The following is a 25,521-nucleotide window of genomic DNA, read 5'->3' on the forward strand; positions in this document are numbered from 1 at the left end:
TATGGGTTCATTATCATGGTTAAACATGCCTAGGAGCCCATTTGATCCCTTTCTGATAAGAATATGAGAACATTTATATTTCTACATGGGGATTATGGGTGGAATATTGTTTTTTTTTTAACATGCCTAGGAACACATATGATCTCTCTCTGAAAAAAAATGAGAATAGTTATTTTTTTACATGGGAATTATAGGTGGAATATCATGGTTAAACTTGCCTAGGAAAACATTTGACCCTTTCTGATAATATAAGAAGTTATTTTTCTACATAGAGGATTATGGGTGGAATATTGTTCTTTTTAACATGCCTAGGAACACATTTGACCCTTTTCTGATAAGAATATGAGAATAGCTATTTTTCTACATGGGGATTATGGGTGGAATATAGTTTTCAAACATGCCTAGGTACACATTTGAACCCTATCTGATAAAAAATATGAGAATAGTTATTTTTCTACATGGGGATTATGGGTGTATTGTGAATGCACATGGCAACAACCATATTTGACCTATTTCTGAAAAGATTGTGGGCATAGTTTTTTCCACATGGGGATTATGGGTGGAATATCATAGTTAAACATGTCTAGGAATACATTTGACCTGTTTCTGATAATAATATGAGAATAGTTATTTTTCTACATGGGGATTATATGTGGGAGGGAATAAGGATTTTTAACATGCCTAAGAACAAATTTGACCTCTTTCTGATAAAAATATGAGAATAGCTCATTTTCTACATGGGGATTATGGGTAGAATATAGTTTTCCAACATGCCTAGGAACCCATTTGACCCCTTTCTGATAAAATTGTGGATAAACATGGTAAGAACCATATTTGACCTATTTCTGAAAAGAATATGAGAATAGTTATTTTTCTACATGGGGATTATGGGTGTATTTTTGTGAATACACATGCCAATGACCATATTTGACCTATTTCTGAAATGATTATGGGTATAGTTATTTTTCTACATGGGGATTATGGGTGCATTATTGTGGATACATATGCCAAGGACTATATTTGACTTATTTCTGATAAGAACATGCATATAATTATTTTTTCACATGGGGAAAATCATGTTTACACATCACACGCAATAAATTTTACCTTTTTAGATAAGAATATGGATAAAATTAGTTTCATTTATGGGGATTATGGGGGCAATATCATAGGTACACATCCAGCACAAAATATGTAACATGTCTCTTATAGGAATATGGGAATTATTATTATTATTATTATACAGGTTTTATATTGTGGCAACAGTTTGTACAGTATTTTACAACATGAGGACAGAAAGTAAAATTAGAAATACAATTCAATACAGGAAGAATAAGAGGGTCCTGCTCAATAGAGCTTACAATCTAAAAAGGGACAGAAAGGGGATACAAAAGGTAATAATTGGGGGGGGGGTGAGCTGATGCACAGAATAAATGTACAGTTGTTAGATAGGAGGAAGAATAGGCTTCTCTAAGAAAGGTTTTTCAAGAATCACCTAAAAGTGGAATAGAAATATTTTTTTTTTATGTGGGGATTATGAGTAGAGTATCATGGTTACACATCTCACATAATATACAGACATGGAAAAAATATTAGCACCCTGCCTTTCATCAAATAATGCACCACTTTGCCCAGAAATGTGTTGCAATGACAAATGTTTCTGGGAAGTGTAGTCCTCCTGACGGCGCTCGGTGATGACGTTAGATCGCCTATGTATGGGCAGGCTGAAGCTCTGCTAAGTCTTCTCCTATAGTTACTATTTATGTGAGACGCCGCCTACCAGCATTGTTTAGTAAAAATAGTAAGCACAGACACATTGTTACCAGCAGCTTTTTCACATTCACGTGAAAATCAGAAACAAGTCAAACAAGTCAAATGTGTTCATAGGCATGTTTAATCATGATAATCCACCCATAATCCCTATATAGAAAATAACTATACCCATTTTCCTACGAAAAACATATCAAATATGGCTTTTGGCATGTGTATCTGCAATCCTCCACCCATAATCCCCATGTAGAATAATAGCTATTCTCATATTCCTAACAGAAAAAAGTCAAATGTGTTCCTAGACATGTTTAACCTCCCTGGAGGTATTCCCGAGTGTAGCTTGGAGTAAAGTTTCAACACCACAAGCGGTGACCCTGAGCTACACTTGGGAATACCTTGCAGCGCTGCTCCGGGATCTCTTCTTCACTTACCTTATCCTGCGTTCCCACGATGTCCCTCCTGCAGTGTCCCCGGCAATGTCCTCCGGCCGATGCCGGCATCTGTCTTCTGGGTTCCGTTCCCTGCGACGTCAGGACGTATGGGGGATGGAACGGAGGGAAATTTAAAAATGTGAAACAGTGACATTCACTAAATACACTAAAATCACATAGTAAAACATTACTGTATCAAACCATTTCACATACATTTTGTCCCGAGTGCTTTGTCCCAGCCTGCATTTATACTGTTCTTTCTGCCTGGAAACTGAGAAATGTCCATGGCGTCCAAAAAGCGTCTTTAGGTCAAAATCGGTTTTAGACCAGCTAGAGAACAGCGATAGTAAATTAGAACTACTTGAACTACAGAATTGAGTGATAATGATTCGTGGGGAAATTCGTCATCAGACACTGAAAATGATTTTGCGACTTTGCTCAGTGATGTGCGAACTTGGCGTTATATTTCAAATTTCAGTATTTTTGGTTTGATTATATTATTGAATTCAATTATTATATTATTTTTTTATGATTATTTATTAAATTATAATTTATGATTTCCTGTTTCAAATTTTAACATACCCGGAATGTTTACAAAACGGAATGTTTACAATGTTTACAAAACTCTTAAACTCTTGTTCGGACAGATTTCTATGAGTTATTCCTAAAAATTACAGGCCTACAATAAAAAAAAATACATATTTCCATGCAAGAAAATGTACCACTTTGAGCACAGAAATATGGACATAATCAGACCGCTAGGGAGGCTACCCATGATATTCCACCCATATTACCCATGTAAAAAATAACTATACCTATAACTATTTCAGAAATAGATCAAATATGGTCCTGGGCTGTGTACTCAATAATCCATCCATAATCCCCATGTAAAAAAAAATAGCTATTCTCATATTCTGATCAGAAACAGGTTAAATTATAGTGTTGAGTATTGCAGCAAATAATCTAATCATCCCAATATGCAGTTTAGTACGTCCCTCGAATGCTTTTATCTGACAAGCCCTGCTGCTTGCCCACAACTGAGCTAAATGTAAATGAAAATTACCTGCTCGGAATTACATGTCCCAGGAGTTACAAATTGCTCATCTCTGGTCCATGTTCTTGTGCAAACTGATTTTGCACCTCATTCATTTGAATGGGCTGCAAATCACATTGTACCACACACAAATTAGCACATGCACCACTTTTAAAAAACATACCGCACCAAACTGCATGGTGCTGCTGAATCATGGGATTTGGTGGCTGGAGACGCACTGCATTTGCTGGTGTCATGAAAGTGAAGCTTTACGCCTTTGTCCCCCGCTCCCCATTAGGGATTGGCACCTTTGGGAGCGGGTACCGAATTTGACAAGTACTTATGCCTGCTGAAATCGCCTAGAAGCAGAAGGTGTCCCCTCCCTGTAGACTTCTTGGACACGTGACAGGTCCCAGAAGACTACGGGGCCATTCACAAAGCGCATCACTTCTCGCACATGCACAGTGGGCACCCGAGTGTCACAACCGGGTGCCCACACTGAAAATGCCAGCACCAGGGAGAGAAGACGGGCTGTGAAACCAGCGGTGGTGAGGACACTGCTGGACCGAGGGACGGGTAAGTGGCTGTATTTTATAAGTCAGCAGCTACAGTTTTTATAGCTGCTGACTTCTTTTGTTTTTTTAGGTGGAACTCTGCTTAAAGAATTAATTGGCACACGCAGCAAATCGCAAAGGTGGTGCGTGTTGATTTTGCTGCAGGGAACACAAAAGGAGCATGCCTTTCCTGAAGCACGTTCTGGTGTGACCAGAGCACACACCAATAATAAAATGAAAGCATGTGTGGTCACCATCACATTACAACCTACCTATACAGTCACCTTTCTATCCAATCAGGGAAGAGGTGGTGCTGTATACTTCTTGGTAGAATGTAATGCATGTAGTGTACATTGGAGGTACAAGGCAGCCGTGCGCTCAGGAATGAGGAGCTGTACCGAGAGCAGTCAGCATTTCAGAAGCTCCCTAATGATCACAACACACCTTATTCCCCTCTCTTCTGCACTCTCGCGCCGTCAGATTGAACGCGGGAAAATGGAGCCGGCAGCTAGTCCAAAGCAATAGCAACAACCAACAAATCGATATAGCTCCTAATACACCGGCAGAAACCTGCAAACACAAGCTGAAAAGGCTGATTACAGATCACATCGATAGGCACGTCACGGTAGTATGACATGCGGCCCGTGCATATCCAATAGGTGGACGCCGCTCTTGAGAGGACCAGTGCTAGTACCTGATAGGCCGTCCGCGAAAATAAAAACACACCGCCATGATTTTGGTGGAAGAGCGGCGACTTACACTCGCTTTAATGTTATACTACGTTTATTGAACGAGAAAAAGCTGCTGGTAACAATGTGTCTGTGCTTACTATTTTTACTAAACAATGCTGGTAGGCGGCGTCTCACATAAATAGTAACTATAGGAGAAGACATAGCAGAGTCCCCATACATAGGCGATCTAGCATCATCACCGAGCGCCGTCGGGAGGACTACACTTCCCAGAGGTCAGTGTGCCGTGTCACCAGGCGTTAGACGGGATTGGTTGGCTGGCGCGGGAACCCTCTGGTGTACCCGGAAAAGCAAGTATAACGTTATATAGTTGCTAACGGTTTTAAGTGATAACGGCAATGTTTGTAGCCCCTGTGAGGGAGAGGTGTCCGGTAAATGAATACAGAGGCAGCATTAGAGCTGAGGTAGGTACGTGGCTGGTAAGTCCCTGCTTGTCAGCACTTCGGTTTGTTGGCAGAAAAACATCTGCTGTTTCATTGGGAAGGGAGGAGTGCTCAATCTGGCCCTGTCAGGTCTTATATACACCTGAACAAATCACAGGAAGAACCAGGCTGGCCATGTTTGCTTCAACTGGCTTACCCCTGTCTCCTCCTTGTAATGCCTCATTCACAGCATATGTGCAGAAAGACTAATGGAAACTGATGTGCAGATTTCACTTGTTTTATACACGTTGCAGATTCCTGTGCAGAAAAAAATCTGTAGGTGCTACAAGTGGTGTGAACAGGGCACAACGTGTGCAGAAAAACTCGCTCGGCAGAGGGCCCCGGCTGACTGGCACCCTCGCTCGGCAGAGGGCCCCTGCTGACTGGCACCGTCGCTCGGCAGAGGGCCCCAGCTGACTGGCACCGTCGCTCGGCAGAGGGCCCCAGCTGACTGGCACCGTCGCTCGGCAGAGGGCCCCAGCTGACTGGCACCGTCGCTCGGCAGAGGGCCCCAGCTGACTGGCACCGTCGCTCGGCAGAGGGCCCCAGCTGACTGGCACCGTCGCTCGGCAGAGGGCCCCAGCTGACTGGCACCGTCGCTCGGCAGAGGGCCCCAGCTGACTGGCACCGTCGCTCGGCAGAGGGCCCCTGCTGACTGGCACCCTCGCTCTGTTCCCCATACACCTCCCACTACATTGCTCCCACGCTGTGCACCACATGTGACCTCTCTCCGGTACCCTCCCACCTTCACCATAACGTTCCCATGTTGCACACCAAGTGTACCTTCTCATAGTTGCTACAGTCCAGACCCCTCTCGCCTTTCTGCTGCTGCACATTGCACACCAGAGGTGATGTCTGCACCAGACACTCCCAGAATGTTTACATATAAACTGGACGTGACTGCTGATTACATGTTTTCATTTCACTTTGTTTACCAGTGCATCCTGGGATATCTTACGTATGCAATACCTCCAAAACTAAGCTGAATAAAAGCCTCTCAAAAGCTGCAGGTGTTGTAAACGAGCACCTAAGAAAGCGACATGGGGTATAATTTTTGAAGCGACGCAAACACATTGTGTAAACAGGACTGTCAGCTTAACATATTATTTAGTGACCTGTGCCTTGACTGGCATCCAGAGCGCTTTAAAAAAGTCTGTCCAATGCCACGTTTTGAAGCAAGTGTAAACAAGCCCTAACAGATTCCTGCTTGGTGAGGTGTGTACCTTTCTGACCAACACTGGACCTCTCTTATCAAACCTGTCCTAAAGGATGCTGGGCTCAGTTCATTAACCTTTATCCTAGGGGATATTAGTGTCGTGAACTATTTGCATGAATGATCACGATAGTTTACCAATAAAAAAACAAAAATCAAACATAAGCTAGATAGCAAGCTTCATTTAAAGGGTAACTTCACCTTTTATGAATGGTTCCCCATGCATCAGTGCCCTCAATATACAGTTGTGCTCAGGTTTGCATAGTATGGCAGATATCGTGAAATATTTGCATTGATATTGAAAGCATGACTGATAATGACAAAAAAAGTTCACCTTTTTGATAAAAATAATAAATGCACATTTTTTTGCAGGCAAAAAAATATGCATTTATTTTTGTCTACAGGAGCCTAGAAAGCATTGCAGCAGCTATCAGTAGATCGCTGATGCCATGCAGGTCTCCTGCAGACCTGTCAGAATATCTGCTTGCCGTATGGGATGTGCAAGCAAGCAGATATTCTGATAGGAAGCTTCAATGAACTACCACGGTGCTCCACAGCACTGTGGTAGTTCATTGAAAACTACAAGGCAACAGCTGCTAAGGCTGCGGGGACTGGTAGGCACTCATTAACAGAACTCTGTGATTGAGTACTGCAGCTGTGTTGGCAGAGGCCTGCACAACCGCGCTGTTTTCAAATCTGACAGTACGGGGAAACTTCTCCCCATACTATCTGTCAGAGGGAGGGAGGGCGGCGGGCACGGTTGCAGCTATGGGAACATGTTCCACCCTAAAAATGGTTGGAACACATAACATGTTCCCAAAGGTGAACGTATCCCTTTAAGGATAATGATCATATGAAGCTATTTATTATCGCATAGTTGGCTCCTTTTTAAATCCTAATAACAGAAATCACCCAAATGGCCATGATCAAAAGTTTTCATATGCTAGTATGTTTGGCCTTCACACACACACACACGCACACACACGTTAATATGGCTATTTAAAGGGTAATTTCCCATATCTGTGGCTTTTTAAATTGCATTGCCTTGCTCTGCACATGTACTGTGCCAAAAATGTAGAGGCCGATCTGCTGACAGCCTAAAAATTTTCTGCTTCTCAGGGGCACTGGGCTGCAGCAGAGTGGCAGCCTACGGCAAGAAGAAACAGGAACAATGCTGGAAGAAATTTAGAGCAGACACTAATTTTGGTGGCATAATTATTAATGTATTAATGGGGAATGTATGTTCCTATTATTAATTTATTTTTAATTTTTTCATGTTGCTTTGGGTAAAGTTCCACATTAATGGAGAGAAATTGATGAGTGGGTGTGGCTTAATTGCATCATAAGTAAGAATTACTCAAAGGTATATGGTTAGATAAAACCGGAGCCTGCTTCTGAGCCAGAGTGTATAGCACACAGAATGCAGGGGTCACTGTCTACCAGGAACATGTCAACAATGCTATTAGTAGCAGGCAAAGCACTGGAACTGAGGTGGATACTGCATTTCTGGCAAGATCAACTTTTTTTTTTTTTTTTTGCACTTGCTGAATATGTTTTTGTCCTTGAAAAAAGAGAACCATTGCAGCACCACATTTAAAAACTTATAAGCTGCAATATATCATCTTTTTTTTGTTCTTGGGTTTAGTTATACTTTCAATTTTTAACCTCCTCAGCCATTCTTGTCCACTGTACTTGCTGAACAGTCATGAGCTGTAAAAAATGCCATACCTGGAATTAGTTATGTTCTTTAAACTCTTGCCTTGATTAACCACTTGCCTACCAGGCACTTATACCCCCTTCCTTACCAGGCCAATTTTCAGCTTTCAGCGCTGCCGCACTTTGACAATTGCGCGGTCATGCAACATTGTACCCATATGAAATTTTGATCATTTTTTTCTCACAAATAGAGCTTTCTTTTGGTGGTATTTAATCGCCACTGGGCGCTTTACTTTTTGCGCTATAAATTAAAAAAAGTGCAAAAAATTAGAAAAAAAAAAAAAGTTTATTTGTTTCTTTTATAAAATTTTTCAAACAGGTATTTTTTCTCCTTCACTGATTTGCGTTGATGAGGCGGCACTGATAGGCGGCACTGATGGGCACTGATAGGCAGCACTAAAGGGCACTGATAGGCAGTACTAATGAGGTGGCACGGATAGGCGGCACTGATAGACAGCACTAATTAGGGGTCACGGATAGGCGGCACTGATATGCAGCACTGATAGGCGGCACTGATAGGTGACACTGATGATGGGTACTGATAGACGGCACTGACTGGCATCACTTCTGGGCACTGACTGGCGGCACTGACTGGCACAACCCCTGGGCACTGCTGGGCGGCACTGCTGGGCGGCACTGCTGGGCGGCACTGCTGGGCGGCACTGCTGGGCGGCACTGCTGGGCACAGGTGGGGGCACTGCTGGGAACGGGTGGGCGGGGCTAGTGGGTGCACTGCTGGGCGGAACTTGCGGGTGTCACTGCTGGGCACCGATCATCAGGGCACTGATCATCAGTGCCCTGATGATCGGTGCCGATCCCCGCTCTGACAACTGCCGGTTCTCGGCAGTACTTTCCTCACGATCTGACAGCGTGAGGAAAGTGCAGCCGAGAACCGGCACTTGCATTTCCCTGTGATCAGCGTGTCAATGGACACCGCTGATCACGTGGTAAAAGGCCGGTGGGATCGGCGCGTTCTGGGAGGACGTCATATGACGTCCACTCAGAACTGGCCGGCCGCGGTGAAGCCGTCATTCGGCTATGCGCGGTCGGCAAGAGGTTAACAAACCCTAATGGTCTTGTCATTAGAAGACTACTCCACTGTTGACAGCTCTATTTTATTTAAAGATGATCAATGGGGCAAGAGATACTTTAACAGTTTCAGTAGATATTGTAGGTCAGAGATGTCCAAAAACACAGTACCATCCTACAGATTTCTCAGTACAAGGGCCTTTTCCAAGCTGGACCAATGTAACTATATAAAAAAAAATTGCCATACCTGGAATTCTTTAACCCTTTTGCTGCTATGTCCATGAGTTTATCCTGCCTGTTAGATGCAAGCAGCTGCCGGACCAGCATAGCGTCCGCTCTCCTCCACTTCTTGTTGTGACCTGGAAGAAATGTGTAAGACATCACTTCTGGTCCCTACATCAGTGTCCCCAGCAAGTATGGCAGCGAAAGAGTCTAATGCAGTGCAATCTGCACTGCAATAGATTCAGTGGAGGACTGAATATCTCATTAATGAGAACCTGTCACCAAAAAATCATCACATAGAGGACTTATTATTCCCTGTGTGATTTAAAAAAAAAAAAAAAGAAAGATTAAAGTTACACCCAAGCTAATAAAATTCCCAATCCCCCCCCCCCCACACACACACACGCATATACGCACGTATGAACATAAACTTGCGTGTCTGGGGCGCCTTTGCATGAAAACATCAATCACCTGTTACATTAGCTGTGCACGCCAGAGTGAGAGCAATATTTCTAGCACCAGACCTCTATAATGCCAAACTGATGACCTATAAGAAGTTTTCAAATATAGAGTATTGATGTTTGTTGTCATTTAACGGACGCTTGCAAACCTAAAGAGTAGCTCCACTTTTGTTGAAAAAAAAAAAAAACATTCCTCTGGGTGATCTATGCACATTGCAAGAATTTTAACAAACTGTTGCAGATTCCTTACTTTATTCTGAAGAAATTGCTGTTTGTGTTCATGTGGAAAGTGAATCTAATGGGAGTGGCTTCATAATTATCAATCAGCTGCTGCACTTGCAGAGCTCTAATTTGAAATTGAAAATTGCAGGGTCTGTATCCCTTTAGACGTGACTCCCTATTGAGAGTATCTTGCCAAAATTAAAATTTTTGTTGCAGGGGATGCCTGAATCTTGACTTGTATCTTAGTGCAGACTTCTTTGAAAATCAGTGAGCCAAAAACACAAGCAGGAAATGTTTTTGGGGGTGTTCTGTACACATTCTGCCTACAGAACACTTCAAGGTAGCCATATTGCATTTTACAGTAAATTACAGGGCTGCAGATTGAACAGGAAAGGCAATTTTTAATATGCAATTACAATGACTTGTGTTGCAATTGTATATGATATATTATTTTTTTTTTTATTTGTTTTTTTTTTCCAACGAAAGTGAAGTTACGGTTTTAAGGTTTGACGTGTTGGTTATCTGTTTACTTGGTACCAGGGTGGATAAAAATAAATGATTTTTTTGAAAAAATCAAAAAAATCGGATTTTTTAAAAAATTTAAATCGGATTTTTTTTTATTTAAATCAGATTTTTTTAAATAAAATGCTTTTTGAGGAAAATATATTCCCATCCAAAGGTTATTCCATCATGAAATAAAGATTAGTTTTTTAATTATGTAGAATAAGGCTGTATATGTTTAATTTTTTTTGGTAAATAAATTCCATTAATCCATTCACAATGTCATGCTCTTCCAGAGGTTTTTGTAAGATTATTGGGCAGTTTCTCTGCCTACATGATATATTCACAGATGTTTGGTTTACTTTTGCAGTTCTCAAAACTGAGTTTGACTCAGCGGAGATCACATGCCTCTTCTTCACAGCAAAAATGTTATAACATGAACAAAGCTAAGAAAAAGACTTTAATCCTAACTTCTACAAACCTATGAATACAGAATCAACCCCTTCAGTGCTAAGTTTCAAGAAGTTCAGTGAATAGAATAGAAAAAATATTTTTCTGATTGTTTGGAGTGGAATAGATCTGCACAAGAAGAAAGTGAAGCTAAGTGTGAGGAGGAAGGGGCTGACAGTCTAAGTTTCTTAAAATATATATATTTTGTTTAGCCAAATTAGTTAACAAACATGGATGTTTGTTTAAGCAAATAACATATGCTGTAATGTTATTGTTTCAGTTGAATAAATCTATTTAAATTGTTATTATTAAGGTAATGATTATTTTTCTCCTTCCTAAATACAACAGAAAAGTTGTCCAAATATATTAAACTGGGGATAAAAAAACTAAGATGAAAAGTTGTTGTTCTAAAAATCTTCATCTACTTGCATATTAAAGTTATACCAGCAAGAATTAGTCTTTATGTAGAAAACTAGGATTTAAATCAAGCCTTACTGACTAGTGATTTAAATCAGTTTTATTTAAATCAAATCCACCCTGCTTGGTACATCCTCATCTTTTATATTTTATCCAAAAATTTGGTAATTCATTGTGTTTTTTGTGCTCTAAAATGAACTTTAGTGTATTTTTACTGGACTTTTTTGTGTTTCTTAGACCTGCGGTAATATTGTGTGACTTAAAAAAACTGCTACAACAACTATTTTTTAATCTCTAGGGTGTCTGCTTTCAGAAAATATTTTGTTGGAGGTTAATGCAATCTTCAGGCCTAAAATGATTTTTTTTTTTTTTATTTTTTTTAAACGTGTGCAAAAATGACTGGCAGCAAAAAGGTTAAAATAGTGGGATGACCGTTTTCAGCACCAAATTGCATACATTTTGTGAAGGCTTGCCAACAATCGTAATGATTTTCATTTGTGTCTTTTTATCCCTAGGGTATTATTTTGCCTACTAGAACAGGTTAATTAGTACATTCTTTATTATGGACGCTAATGAAAATGACAGGGTAGCAAAAGAAAAGCTGATACAGGATGACCATGTGAGTGAAGAAGAGGTGGAATTTGTAAGTGTAAGTATTTCATATGGTTATGTGCTGACTGATCTCCACATGCAGCTTTGTCATATAGCAAGTGCTTATTTAACCCCTGTCATCCCAGTTGCTGTTAACAGGTGACAGGAAAAGTACCACACCTTTTTCTAAACCAGATCTGAAGCCCATGGTTGGTTTACTGCTTTCATGTGGATTGTGGCCATGTTTGGCATATATATTTTCCAATTCCATTCAGCTTCTACTTTATTAAAGGCTAAGCTTACCTTTAGTAACAAGATAATATATGCACTTGATTTTGAAGCTAAAAAACGTGGATTGATTTATTTATTTTTACACTGGAGCTTGCAAAGCATTGCAGCAACCTCAATCAGTGGATTATGGGTGCAATGTCAAGTGAAGCAGCAGCAGCTGCTGTACCAGAATGGACTGCTTACAAGCAGCTCTCGTACATCCAGATCTTTGTATCCTAACTGTGATGACTCTGCTCCCTACATCAAAGCAAGGCAACCCTTGATTTCACATATAACAGAAGGGGCAGGAAGAGAACTCCTTGTAGTGTAGCAATTTTTAAAATGTCTTAAATACAGGATCATGAAAACAAGATAAGCCAGCTAGCAACACTTGTATGTACATTGCTGCTTACCAAGAGACAGCAGTGTATGATGCCAGATGCACTCAGTTCCGCCCAAGGCGTTTCGTCCAATCCGATATAATCAGGGGCTGATTACACTGACTATACACTTGAAAATAAGGAATATGCTAACCTATACTCATCCTCTTTAGATCAGAGCATCCAAATCCCATACTTCAGACCTTCTAGGGACTGATTATTACAGTGTGCAAAACCAATTACAATATATTATAAAACTAAGATATTCTGAAGCCAGAAGTAATTGCTAAATACTTTTAAAGATTGATATAATAAAATGAAAGAAAAGCAAGTGAAAGCAGTTTCACAAATCCCCGACCAGATATGTGACATAGCTTTCATTTAATTCTATATCATATTGTAGCGTAAATTACATCTGGCTTTAGAATATGTCAGTTTTATAATGTATTTCAATTTTGCACACTGTAATATCAGTCTCTGGGATAAGTTTCCGGTCATCTGGATTCATTTCTTGACCTCACTCGGTTTTCAGAAAGAGGGTGTAATTGGCACACAAATCTATTTCAAAATCATGGATATGAACAATTTTATTCCTACCAATGATTGCCACCACCCCCAAGTTGAAAAACATCTCAAAGACAGATTGTTAGGACAAGAAGGTATTGAAATCGTTATGAGGATTATTTTTCACAGGCTTTGGATTTGCAAAATAGATTGGTATAGAAAGGATACAGTCAGGAGTAAATGGGGGGCTGATTAAGAAGGTGGCTTGTATGGACGGATACATGCTACTCTCAACCCTTTTAATAATGAGGAACTGAATAAGATGCTATATTAGCGTAAGTTTTACTGGATGCACCGTAAGTTTTATTTAGATGGTCCTTTTGGAGGTGCAAAAGGTTTCCCCCCCATAGTAAATGTGTCATCTGTACAGTTATTGGAAATAGATGCTCTGCAGTTAAGTCTTTCTTTTATATATAATCGCACTGATTATCTCTTTGAATGCCCATGTGGCTTGCTGGACCACATGGAATTTAAGGCCAAGACTTTGAAAACATGTATATAACAACCACTTCCCGCAAGTGGTTAATGTTATATGTGGTTTCAAAGGAGGAAGGGGCTCCCCCACTGTGTACTGCACCACTATATACTGGCCATGTACCCCATGCTTGTGCAGTAGTAGTTATGCTGAGGGGTGTAGTGAGATCCATCCATATTCGGTAGTGACTCATCTCTAAGGTCCCTAGTGTGTGTGATCTCACCAGACTGTGCATGTATTGAAGGAATAACGCAGTGCGGAAATGTTGTTGCATTATGGCAGCAGTATTCTGCGCAACAGTGGTAGTAGGAGTGAATTTACCAGCAGATACCAATGTGTCAGCAGCTTTTATTCCAGCTGCCGAGAGCACCACTGCTATGAATGGTTAACATGGCTCCTATACCCAGCACAATACTACCAGCTTATCTGCATCTCCGCCAATCATGGTCACCCTGAACACTGTGAATCCTTCCCCTCTTTTGTACACTCACAGCACTTCCCTCTCTGGGCCACTCAACTTCCCCTCCCCAACCTCCTCACTGCCAACATCCACTTCCTCTCAGCGCAGTTTTCATCCCCCTTTCCCCAACCATCTCACACCCACTAAAGGAGGCCATAGAGTATGCAATTTTCTTTCTTTCAACCATGAGTTGAAAGAAGGGAAGATCGCTCTGTGTTGATGGGGGGGAATTCCTCCCACTGTGCTATTGTATGTTTCCCTGACATGACAGTACAACGATCATTGCTGGCAGCCACCAGCAGTGATTGTATGAGGGAAAAAAACCTGACAGACTGGTTGGGCTAAAGTTGTTCGATCGTCTTTAGTACAACCAGCCTGCCCATAAATGGATCAAAAGTCATCTAGTTCCTGCTGAACTGGCCGAATTTAATTTGCGTATGGCCGGATTAACAACACATTACAACCCCGTTTCCAAAAAAGTTGGGATGCTGTGTAAAATCTACATAAAAACTGAATTCAATGATTTGAAAATCTCATAAACCTATATTTTATTCACAATAGATAAGGGAAAACATAACAAATTGTACCATTTTTAAGAAAAAAAACTTTTTTTGGAACAGGGCCCTGTTTACCACAGTGTAGCATATCCTCTTCCTTTAACAACACCTGTAATCATCTCTAGACTGAGGAGACCAGTTGCAAGAGTTTTAGGAGATGAATGTTGTCCCATTCTTGCCTGATACTGGATTCTAACTGCTCAACAGTCCTGGGTCGTCTTTGTCGTAATTTTGGTTTCAAGAAGTGCTAACTACTTTCGAATGGGTGTTTTTTTGTTTTTTTTTAATGTACCGGTAGATTTTACAGTGTTTCAACTTTTTGGCGTTTGGGCTGTAGTAATCTAATGCCCCGTATACATGATCAGAAAATCAGATGACTAAAGTCGCTTTCAGAGGGATCGTATGCTAATCTGATTTAGTACGCAGCTTTCAACAGTTGTTCATGACAGTTCATGCGACAATATCCAAAGGAACAAGCACAAATTTTTTTTACATATGAGAACGGCGCAAATTTTTTTTCCTTTTAATCAGTACAGCATTTGTCCAAACAAAATTGACAGACTAAGATCGTGCATGCTCAGAAACGAAAGAATACATTACAATACCGTGCAATACATGTCACCTCCTAAGTTGTATTCTGTCGTACGAAAGTTTTCGTAACTTTAGTAACCTCTTCATTTTCGATTTGAGACTAGCATGCAACAAAAAATGAGCTGAAGTCTTCCGATTATCTGCTCATGTGTACTGGGCAATTATATACCTAGTTCCAGTGTATTTCTGCCCAATCACAACCGTTCCCTACCCAGGTAGCTCACTTTACCCCACAAGTCTCCCCTTTTGATTCCAGCAACTTGCACAATATATTCTGTCCTGATGATGAGCAATGCTGCCAAACTTACCCATTTTGGAACAAGTGCTCTTTTGCTAGTCTTTTAAGAAAAAAAAAAAGTGTATATAATATGCAAAAATATCAAAGTTTAGTTTTTTGTTTTGTTTTTTAATGGGATTCTTTGTCTAAGCCTATCTTACAGTGATCCTTATTGTGCTATGCAGGAGGGACCTTCAAGACCTGTCCTGGAATGTATTGACCTGGTTAGTGATGATGATTCACAGACTTTGTACCAGAATGTAAGTTTGTTTTAATGAAGTCTCTATCAATGTGTTTACTTGGTAGCTTGCTATAAAGCAAACTGATCCCAGGGGCAGATACTACTCAAGATAAAACTCTTCTCCTTTGAAAACATTTTTTCTTTATTATTTTTATCAGTAGTGCTCTGCTTGCTTCCAAATCCTGATGCAAGCAAAGTGCAATGTACATTTGTCAAGTGCATTTTTTAAACAATGACCCCAAACATAAAGCTGCTATATGGCCTTTTATACCTAGGTGTCTTAAATGTTTGTGTATGTTTGTTAGTTTTCAATTCTGTAGTAATTTTTTTGTTCTAAGCTCATTTCATTGTAATAAAATCATTTTGACTTGCTACGCTGAAACATTGTTGTGTGGGTAATTAGTAACCAGTGTTACTGTGAGCTATATTTTCTCCTTTTTGTTGTGTGTATTTTAATAAAAACAACCATTTATATTTAAATTATTTTTGTTTGCTTACTGTTGGGAGATTTTTTGTATTGTTAGAGAAAAGCTAAAAATCATGTTGTCCATCCAATGGAAAAAGTGGCTGCAACCCTCGATCGTCTTGCACGCCGTGTTGAGGCAGAGAAACAGAAGCAAGCAGAGAAAAGCAAAGCATTTCAGGTGAGGTAGAGAAATAGAAGCAAGATAACAAAAAAAAAAAACACATTAAGGTGTGTCTAGGTAAATCTGGTAAAATGCAAAACTGAGTTTTAGATCTAAAAAAATACCAACCGGTTGGAGTCTGTGTCATATGTGAATTCTATCCCAAAGGGGTTTGCTTTGGTGGTGATTAACCAGTTGCTGCCAGCAGTACGCATATATGCAGCCTCTCTGGGTGGGCTTTAATTCCAAGCAGCTGCATATATTCATCCATATGTAAACACATTACTGTGCAGAGAGAGCACTCCCAGCACAGTAACCATTGAGTACTGAAAGCTCCTGATGCATACTTGCGATCGGGTGCATTCCCGTCATGTTACTGCCAAACACAGGGATCGGATTGCCCACCTCCCAGCATTTAGAACTTCTTAAAGGGTCAGAAGATGGTGGCCTGAAGGGGTACTGAATTCTTCTAATGTGTGGTTCAGACCATCTCAGATAATCGGGATATCGTCTGTGTATCGGGTGTAGAGAACCAGGTTTGCTCTACTTGGGCTATTATTCCAAATATGAAATAACAATTTGGTGAAAGCGCCTATGGAACCAAAAAAAAAATCTGTGCATATATCAAACAGATATATTTGGAAGAGTTGCTAACTAGCCCCTGTAACACAGGCTAACAATCTGAAATGGAAATAAAGTAGCTCTCTTCATAGTAATATATCTCTGGATAGTAATCTTACTGAGTGAACACAACTAATAAAATTAATATAACAAATACATGTAACAGTACAATCAATAAATATAAATCTGGGCCAAATTAAAACAATTAGTGCAAAAAAAGGTGTGTGTGTGTATATATAAACCAGTGTCCAACTGAAAGTCCTTACTGCAAAAAATATAGTGTGAAAAGTATATATAAATTGAAAAGTATAAATAAATTATTAAAACGTGATCCAATAAATCTTCTTGACCACCTCCCACCTGCCATATAGTAATATAACAGACGCAAGGTGGTTCTCTCGTTCTGGGAAGACGTCATATGATGTCCTCCCATTCTCACCGCGCATGCGCGGCTCAGTGGACACAGCGGATCACAGAAAGAGCCGAAGATGTCGGCTCGGTCATGTGATCAGCTGTGTCCAATCACATGTAAACAGGGAAATGCCGGTGATCGGCATTTCTCTCCTCTCGAGCTGTCATGCTGACAGCTCGTGAGGAGTGCCGGTAATCGGCTTTCCGCAAAGGGGACATGTACACTGATCATCAAGGCACTGATGATCCGTGTGCCCTGATGATCAGTGTGGCCCCAGCAGTGCCTCGTGCCAGTGCTCATCAGTGCCTCGTGCCAGTGCTCATCAGTGCCTCGTGCCAGTGCTCATCAGTGCCTCGTGCCAGTGCTCATCAGTGCCTCATGCCAGTGCTCATCAGTGCCACATATCAGTGCCTACCAGTGCACATCAATGCCTCATGCCAGTGCCCATCTGAGCTGCTTTTCAGTGCCACCTGTCAGTGCCTATCAGTGATGCCTGTCAATGCCCATCACCGCAGCCTCATTAGTGCACATCAGTGAAGGAGAAAAATAACTTATTTACAAAATTTTATAACAAAAACTAAGAAAAAACGTTTTGGTTTTTTTTTTTCAAAATTTCAAAAATTTGGTTTAAGAAAAAATAAAAAAACACAGAGGTGATTAAATACCACCAAAATAAAGCTCTATCTGTCACAAAAAAAGGATAAAAATTTCATATGGGTACAGTGTTGCATGACCATGCAATTGTCACTCAAAGTGCGACAGCGCTGAAAGCTGGAAATTGTCCTGGGCAGGAAGGGGGTATAAGTGCCCTGTAGGCTTGTGGTTAAACTTTCTCATATAATGTGGAAAAACGTGAAAAACTCCACCACCAAATTAAGTGAATTCACTCACCAGAGCTCCATGCTGGTAAGATTATAAACCAGCTAAATACGCTTGTACTCTGGGAGCAATAATCTGTAGCAGCACATAGCAGCTGATGAGTAATCCTTTAACGAGTAATTGGCTCCTCATAGACTTAAAGAACTTTTCTGATACCACCTGCTCCTCCTGTATGATCAGAAACTTCTTCACATCGTACTTGCTCCTCGTATAACCAGAACTGTAGATGGAGAAAGAAGAAAAGGAATCCACGTAGTGTAAAACCGTAAAAGGCTTTATTCAATGCAAACCGTATTAAAACCACTCGCATATCACTGCACTAGCATCACAGCCATAACAAAATCACTTTGACAGGTGCTGCTCCGGTCTAGGCAGATAGCAGCAGCAGCTCACCAATACGTGGTGACGTCACATCCTAAGCCCTGCCCTACGCGGTTCATCATCCGATGTCCTCCAGGAGAGGAGAACTTCCCCATCAGTAGACTGGGCAGACACCACAGTTTGAACCCTACTTGTTCTGAGTCTTGCCAGTGAACTTGGAAAAACTGTTGTAAAAATGGGTGGGGGTAGGGGGCAACCATTCTACTCTGACGTTTCTCTGGATAGATAGATATATATTATTTATTTATTTTACAAAAATTGAGAAACTGGATGTAAATCATATGGAATATATGTACTGTATACAAGTGTTTTTTTTTCTTATCGCAATTCGTATGATTATGTTGTATTCATTAATGCTAGGTCCATACTATCATCCAAATACTGAGTGGCTTTTTGCAGAGATCAGTTCTCTCATTGATTTCCTTGTTTATGTATTTATCATGTGAATCTAATGTGATTATGATTTATCGTTGTACATGATGATTTTATTATGAATTTCGGCCCTTCCTTTTGGCATAAGACGTGGCCTACAAAGCCCCCTTCTCACTAGCTGGAGCATCACCACTCCTAAGAGTTAGGAGACATCCGTTCGTTTGCTTCCCTTTTGGGTCACAGATGTCTCAGACCTATGGGTTCAATCTGTGTTTTCAAAGAATACAAAATGGAGTTCAAAACTCTAGCCTCTTACCACCTTCTAATCTCAAATCTACCAAATACTCAGATTTTTTGAAAAGTCTGAACCATATCTTGTCAAAGGGAGTGGTTGTGCCATTGCTCCCACAAGATAGTTTGTCACATTGTCTTTTGGACTATCCTCTGATTCTAGAGTATTCACAAAGGTCCTAGCACCTCTTCTTGTCCTTCTCAGAACTCGGGGCATCCTGGTCATGGATTATCTGGGTGAACTTATGATGGACTCCTCTTTCTTCCAGCTGTCTTCAAATGTCCACAGGACAATTAAGCAGCTCCAGGCTTTCGATTGGGTAATCCATTTCCATAAACCTGTTCTCCAGTCTTCCCTTTCCCTGGAATACTTTGAGTTGGTCCTAGATACAGCCCAAGCAAAGTATCCTCCCAGAGAAGACAATTCTCACTTTTTAGAGCTCACAGTCAAGAATTAAGGTCAGATGAGAGTTCTAGGCCTTTTGGTAGCTTCCTTTGAGGCTGTACCATTCACCCAATTTCATTTGAGATCTTTCCCGCACATCTTGTTGACCTGGAACAAGCATGTTCCTTCTCTTGATCTGCCCATGGTTTCCATCCAGCCAAGTAAGGAATTTCCTAATTTGGTGGATCTCCAGCCCAGCCTCAACAGCAAGGAGGTCTTTTCTTCCTTATCACTGGAAAGTGATAACAGCAGATGCCAGCCTTTAAGACTGGGGTGGAGTGTTCAGTCCTTCACAGTCCGGGGAACATGGTCATCCTTGGAAGCCAAGCTGTCCATCGGCATCCTGGAGCTCAGAGCAGTAAGGCAAGCTCTGCAAGGACACCCGATCAGGGTGCAGTCAGCAAATGTCATGGCAATGTCCTTACAAAGACCATAAAGGGGGCACACAGAATCAGCATTGTTTGCAGTCCACATATAGTGAGTGGACAACTGGAAAGCGGATTACCTTAGCCTTACATTAGCCACCGCCTCCTGGATCAAGAAGAATGCTCTCTTCACCTAGACATCTTCAAACTGATTTGCCAAAAAAATGGGAAATCCTGGCCTCCAGATTTAATAAACTGATATCCCTGTTTCTGACTAGAACCAAGGATCACTTGGCATTGAATGCCTTGGAAATCCCCAGGTCTAAGTTTTTGCTATTCTGTGTCTGCCACAAAGTGCAAATTCTACCTCCTCTACTCCCCAAGATAGCGCCAGAGAAGAAGTTTGCCCCAAACTGGCCAGAAGAACCTTGTACACAAACCTACTAGAAGAAAACCCATGGTCTCCTCCCAACAGGCCAGACATACTGTCTCGGGGACCTCTTTTCCATTCTTCTTCTTAGTCTCTAGCTTTATTGGCCTGGCTTTTGAAGCACAGGTTTTAAGAGAAATAGGAGGGTGTTTTCTCCACGTTTGTTAAAAGCAAGAGAAGCCTCTTTCAGAAAGATTGACGATCGTAACCGGAAATCCTTCTTTGCCTGATGTGTACACAGGCACTTCAGTTTCATAGATTACTTTTGTCTCTTGCATTTTGGTCTTCCTACAATCTGGTGTGCACCAGAACTTGGCATTTAGTACCTCTGCAAGAACAAGTTTCAGCCTTGCCTGTTTTTTTTTTCAAAACTTCTGGCTTTGCTCTTCTTTGTCAACTTTTATTCAAGCTTTATCTCGCTCTGATTTCCCTGTAGTGCCCTATGCTTCCTTGGGATCTCAACTTTGTAAGATTGCTACCTAGTCCTCTGTTCAACTTCCCACAGTTCTACCAGGTAGGCGTTTTTAGTCTTCTGCAGGTGCAGCTTTCACTCCAGAACACCGCAACTTGGTATTCTGGCAGCATGGGATTGGAGGGAGCAATCTGTGCCATATGCATAATGAGCAAACCAGGCTTGTCCTAGTATGGTGAATCACTAGTTCATCACTCTAATTGGGGAAATCTTTACTACCTAAGGTTTGGAAAATTCTCCCGATGGATGCCAGCTTATCATTCTGCACATCCAGGTGTGGAAAACTTGTAGACGTCCTCAGTTGGCAATATTTGGACTTCGAAGAATCATCTCCTAACCCTGAGACATTTCAGGACCTCTGTCTCAGATGGGGAACTTTTGGACAAGGACCTGCTGGCTTCCAGGTTCAACAGTAAACTGAGCAGGTTTCAGTTTAGGGATCAAGAGTCCAGGTCCAGGGATCCTCTAAACTTTGCATAGACACTCTGGCAACTGTCTAGGATTGGTTCAACCTGACTTATGACTTTCCTCCTATGAAAATCCTTCCTTGCATGTGCTGTAGGATCAAGAAACGAGGCATTCCTGTGATTTTCATCACACTTACTCGGACCTTGTTAGGTTCTTGATAGAAGATATGGAGAACCAATCTCAAAGGGTTGGCTTACAACACTGCTTCTCAGTTGCTGGCTTGAACTGTCTGCATGTTTGTTGAAACCCAGAGTCCGAGATCAGGGCCTATCAGATTCATTCATCTCTATGGTTTTGATTTGAGCTTTCAGCTTTTTGTTGTATGTGACCCAACTAGGTACATCTCCTCTAACTTACAAGAAATGTCAAATATCACTTGGTAAGGGAGACACGACAGATGTACAAACCTGACAGAGAGGTTTTGATCATACTCTGCTTGCAGCTTTGTTTGATATTGTTCCTTGTTAGAGATTCTAAACTTTTTTTTCCACCCCGTCAAAACTTAAACCGAGAAGAAAAAAGAAATCCTTTGGGAGTTAGGCTTTAATTTTATTGCACATGCTAGATGTAATCTCAGCTAGCAGTGCATATTATGGCCAATGTCATCCAAAGCAGTGCCCTGGGTGCCCAAGTCCTTGGGTACTCTGGTATGCACATCAACTTCACTTATTGAGTTAACCTTGTCCCCTATGCGTCAGTATTGGCTAATGAGGCTTAAAAGGCAGAGGCCTGTAGGTGATAGACGCAGGAAGCTGGGTCAATATCTGTGTGTTATCTTTGAATGTACCACCATTGTGGGTTATGGGTAATTTTTTTTTTTTTTCAAATATATATATATCTGTCCCATCAGCAGTGTAATAGTCCTTCTACCTCTACCGCCATCCAGAGAATAGGTCGCTCCACGGAGCTGTCACTCCGGGGCTGTGTCCTCGCCTTTCTCCGAGGGTCAAACACAGCGCATAGCAACTCCTGCAAAATGGAGTGGCAGTTTAGGAGCAGACACTGTTTTTTAGCAATGTGTCTTCCCACACACAGCTCACACAGCCCCCTGCTAGGTGAGGGCTATGCCCTTAATACACCCCTCCTCCCAGATCAGGCCATTGACCCTTCGGCTCCTGGGGGTGAGAGATTGGAGACTCGTCCCTCCCTTTAACTCTTAAAGTCGCCAGACTCCAGAGACCTATAACAAACTAAAGAAACACAGGGGAAACAGCTAACCAATTTCCCCTCTTGTTGGCATTTCCCTCAAATCTCTCAGCTAGGGCTGAGAACCTCTCAAAATGAACAAAAATAACGCCCCTCCACAACGTATCCTTGGCGCCTTCTACATTGCACATACATATACACTCGCTGGCCACTTTATTAAGTACACAAATTGCTAATCAGCCAATCACATGGCAGCAACTCAGTGCATCTAAGCATGGTGAAGACTACTTGCTGAGGTTCAAACTGAGCATCAGAATGAGGAAGAAAGGAGATATGACTTTGAACATGGCATGGTTGTTTGTGCCAGACTGGTTGGTCTGCGTATTTAAAAAAACGCTGATCTACTGCGATTTTTCACGCACAACCATCTCTCGGGTTTAGAGAAAATGATCTGAAAGAGAAAATATCCAATGAGCGGGAATTGTGTGGACGAAAATGCCTTGTTGATGTCAGAGAATGGGCAGATTGGTTCGAGAGGTTAGAAAGACAACAGTAACTCATAATCACTCTTTACAACCAAGGTTTACAGAATACCATCTCTGAACACACAACACGTCAAAACTTGAAGCAGATGGGCTACAGCAGCAGAAGGGTACACTGTGTTCCAGTGTACCCATTTTCTGATGGCTACTTCCACCAAGATAATGCACTAATAATGTCACAAAGCTCAAATCATCTCAAACTGGTTTCTTGAACGTGACAATGAGTTCACTGTACTCCAGTGGCCTCCACAGTCACCAGATCTCAATCCAATAGAGCACATTTTGAGATGTGGTGGAACGGGAGATTAGCATCATGGATGTGCAGCCAACACATCTGCAGCAACTGCGTGATGCTATCATGTCAATATGGACCAAAATCTCTGAGGAATGTTTCCAACACTTTGTTGAATCTATGCCACGAAGGATTGAGGCAGTTGTGAAGGCAAAAGGTTTGTCTCTTTTGGTCAGTTGACCATGTCAACCACACTTATGCTTATCAGACGACGTTTTTATGGAAAATGTATATCCCATCATAACCTTTGATAGAATACCTCGCAACACGGCAAGAAATTGGCAACTCCAATCACAGAGGCACCAGCTAAGTGGGCACCAACAATTTGCCCTCTTTGAAGCTCCGTAAGCTCTGACATGACTCCATACTACTAGCAGTGCACACAGTGAATGACAAAAGTGAGGCTTCCCACTTGTTAGCTAGGTGTCTCATTACACAGCGTAAGCAAAAAGACTATTACATCACATCGCTGTCAATGCGAAACATGTCATCACTTTTACACCTGCATATTTATGTATCTCTGGGAACGAGTGCTGTTAGACAATTTCTGCCTAAGATATATGACCAGGACTTTAACCATGTGTCACGATGGATGTATGTACAAACTGCAATGACTCAAACTTTTATCTACTTATTTTATAGAGGTTTTCTTTCATGATTATGCAGGACAAGTTAAACTCCCAGCGTGCACATGGGTTGCAAGAGTTGGCGCTTAACAAGGATCGTCCTGGTGCAAGTGATGCAAAAATGTGTGTAAACCAGTGGCTCAAAATGCCAGGTGAGTAATTAATACACTGCTCTAAAAAAATTAAAGGAACACTTTATAAACACATCAGATATCAATGGGGAAACATATGCTGGATATCTATACTGATATGGACTGGGTAATGTGTTAGGAATGTAGATATGCCCCATCGTTTGATGGAAATGATTAACCTACAGAGGACTGAATTCAAAGACACCTTGAAAATCAAAGTGAAAAATTTTTATTCAGCAGGCTAGTCCATTTTGCTGAAATTTAATTGCAGAAACTCAAAATCTTACTCAGTAGTTTGTATGTCCCCCACGTACTTGTATGCATGCCGGACAACGTCGGGGCATGCTCCTAATGAGACAACGGATGGTGTCCTGGGGTTTTTCTGCCCAGAGCTGGACCAGGGCATCACTGAGCTCCTGGACAGTCTGAGGTGCAACCTGGCGGTGTCGGATGGACTGAAACATGATATCCCAGAGGTGTTCTATTGGATTTAGGTCAGGTGAGCGTGGGGGCCATTAAATGCTATCAATTCTTTCATCCTCCAGGAACTGCCTGCATACTCTCGCCACATTAAGCCGGACATTGTCGTGCACTAGGAGGAACCCAGGACCCACTACACTGACAATGGGTTCAAGGATTTCATCCCTATACTTAATGGCAGTCAGGGTGCCATTTTCTAGCCTGCAGAGTTCTGTGCATCCCTCTATGGATGTGCCTCCCCAGACCATCACTGACCCACCACCAAAACTGTCATGCTGAACAATGTTATAGGCAGCATAATGTTCTCCACTGTCTTTCCAGACCCTTTGACGTTTGTCGCATGTGCTCAGGGTGAACCTGCTCTCATCTGTGAAAAGCACAGGGTGCCATTGGCATACCTGCCAATTCTGGTTTTCAATGGCAAATGCCAATCGAGCTCTATGGTGCCGGGCAGTGAGCACTGGGCCCACTAGAGGATGTCGGGCCCTCAGGCCACCCTCATGAAGTCCTGCTTTTTGATTGTTTTGGTCAGAGACAGTTACACCAGTGGCCTGCTAGAGGTCATTTTGACGGGTTCTGGCAGTGATCATCCTGTTTCTCTTTGCACAAAGGAGCAGATACCGGTCCTGCTGATGGGTTAAGAACCTTCTACGGCCCAGTCCAACTCTCCTAGAGTAACTGCCTGTCTCCTGGAAACTCCTCCATGCTCTTGAAACTGTGTTGGGAGATACAGCAAACCTTCTGGCAATGGTACGTATTGATTTGCCATCCTGGAGGACTTGGTCTGCCTGTGCAACCTCTGTAGGGTCCAGGTATCGCCTCATGCTACCAGTAGTGACACTGACTCTAGCCAAATGTAAAACTAGTGAAAAACAGTCTGAAAAGCTGAGTAGGGAAAAAAATGTCCGTGGCCTCCACCTGTAAAACCATTCCTGTTTTGGGGGTC

The 25,521-nt window shown here is 41.7% G+C and overlaps 2 protein-coding genes across 4 annotated transcripts in view; one reads left to right on the plus strand and one right to left on the minus strand.

The window, feature by feature from the left end:
* The window catches only part of PRIM2 (DNA primase subunit 2), a 164,024-nt gene extending 159,659 nt beyond the window's left edge, over positions 1-4,365 (minus strand). The window contains exon 1 of the mRNA XM_089694116.1: positions 4,233-4,365. The gene's annotated coding sequence lies outside the window, so the exon portion shown is untranslated. The remainder of the gene's footprint in view (positions 1-4,232) is intronic.
* Positions 4,366-4,652: 287 nt separating this feature from the next.
* Positions 4,653-25,521, plus strand: part of ZNF451 (zinc finger protein 451) — a 106,957-nt gene continuing 86,088 nt past the window's right edge. The window contains exons 1-5 of one of the 3 annotated variants that reach the window (XM_089694120.1): positions 4,653-4,941; positions 11,706-11,839; positions 15,541-15,615; positions 16,121-16,240; positions 24,005-24,116. In XM_089694120.1, the coding sequence (XP_089550246.1) occupies positions 11,753-11,839; positions 15,541-15,615; positions 16,121-16,240; positions 24,005-24,116 (394 nt within the window). In that variant the 5' untranslated portion in view covers positions 4,653-4,941; positions 11,706-11,752. The remainder of the gene's footprint in view (positions 4,942-11,705; positions 11,840-15,540; positions 15,616-16,120; positions 16,241-24,004; positions 24,117-25,521) is intronic. The other 2 variants (XM_089694117.1, XM_089694118.1) reach the window with 2 other exon arrangements.

This window comes from Staurois parvus, unplaced genomic scaffold, assembly GCF_062004578.1.
Source record: "Staurois parvus isolate SC_StPar_1 unplaced genomic scaffold, SC_StPar_1.0 ptg000652l, whole genome shotgun sequence".
In the NCBI taxonomy this organism is placed as follows: Eukaryota; Metazoa; Chordata; class Amphibia; order Anura; family Ranidae; genus Staurois; species Staurois parvus.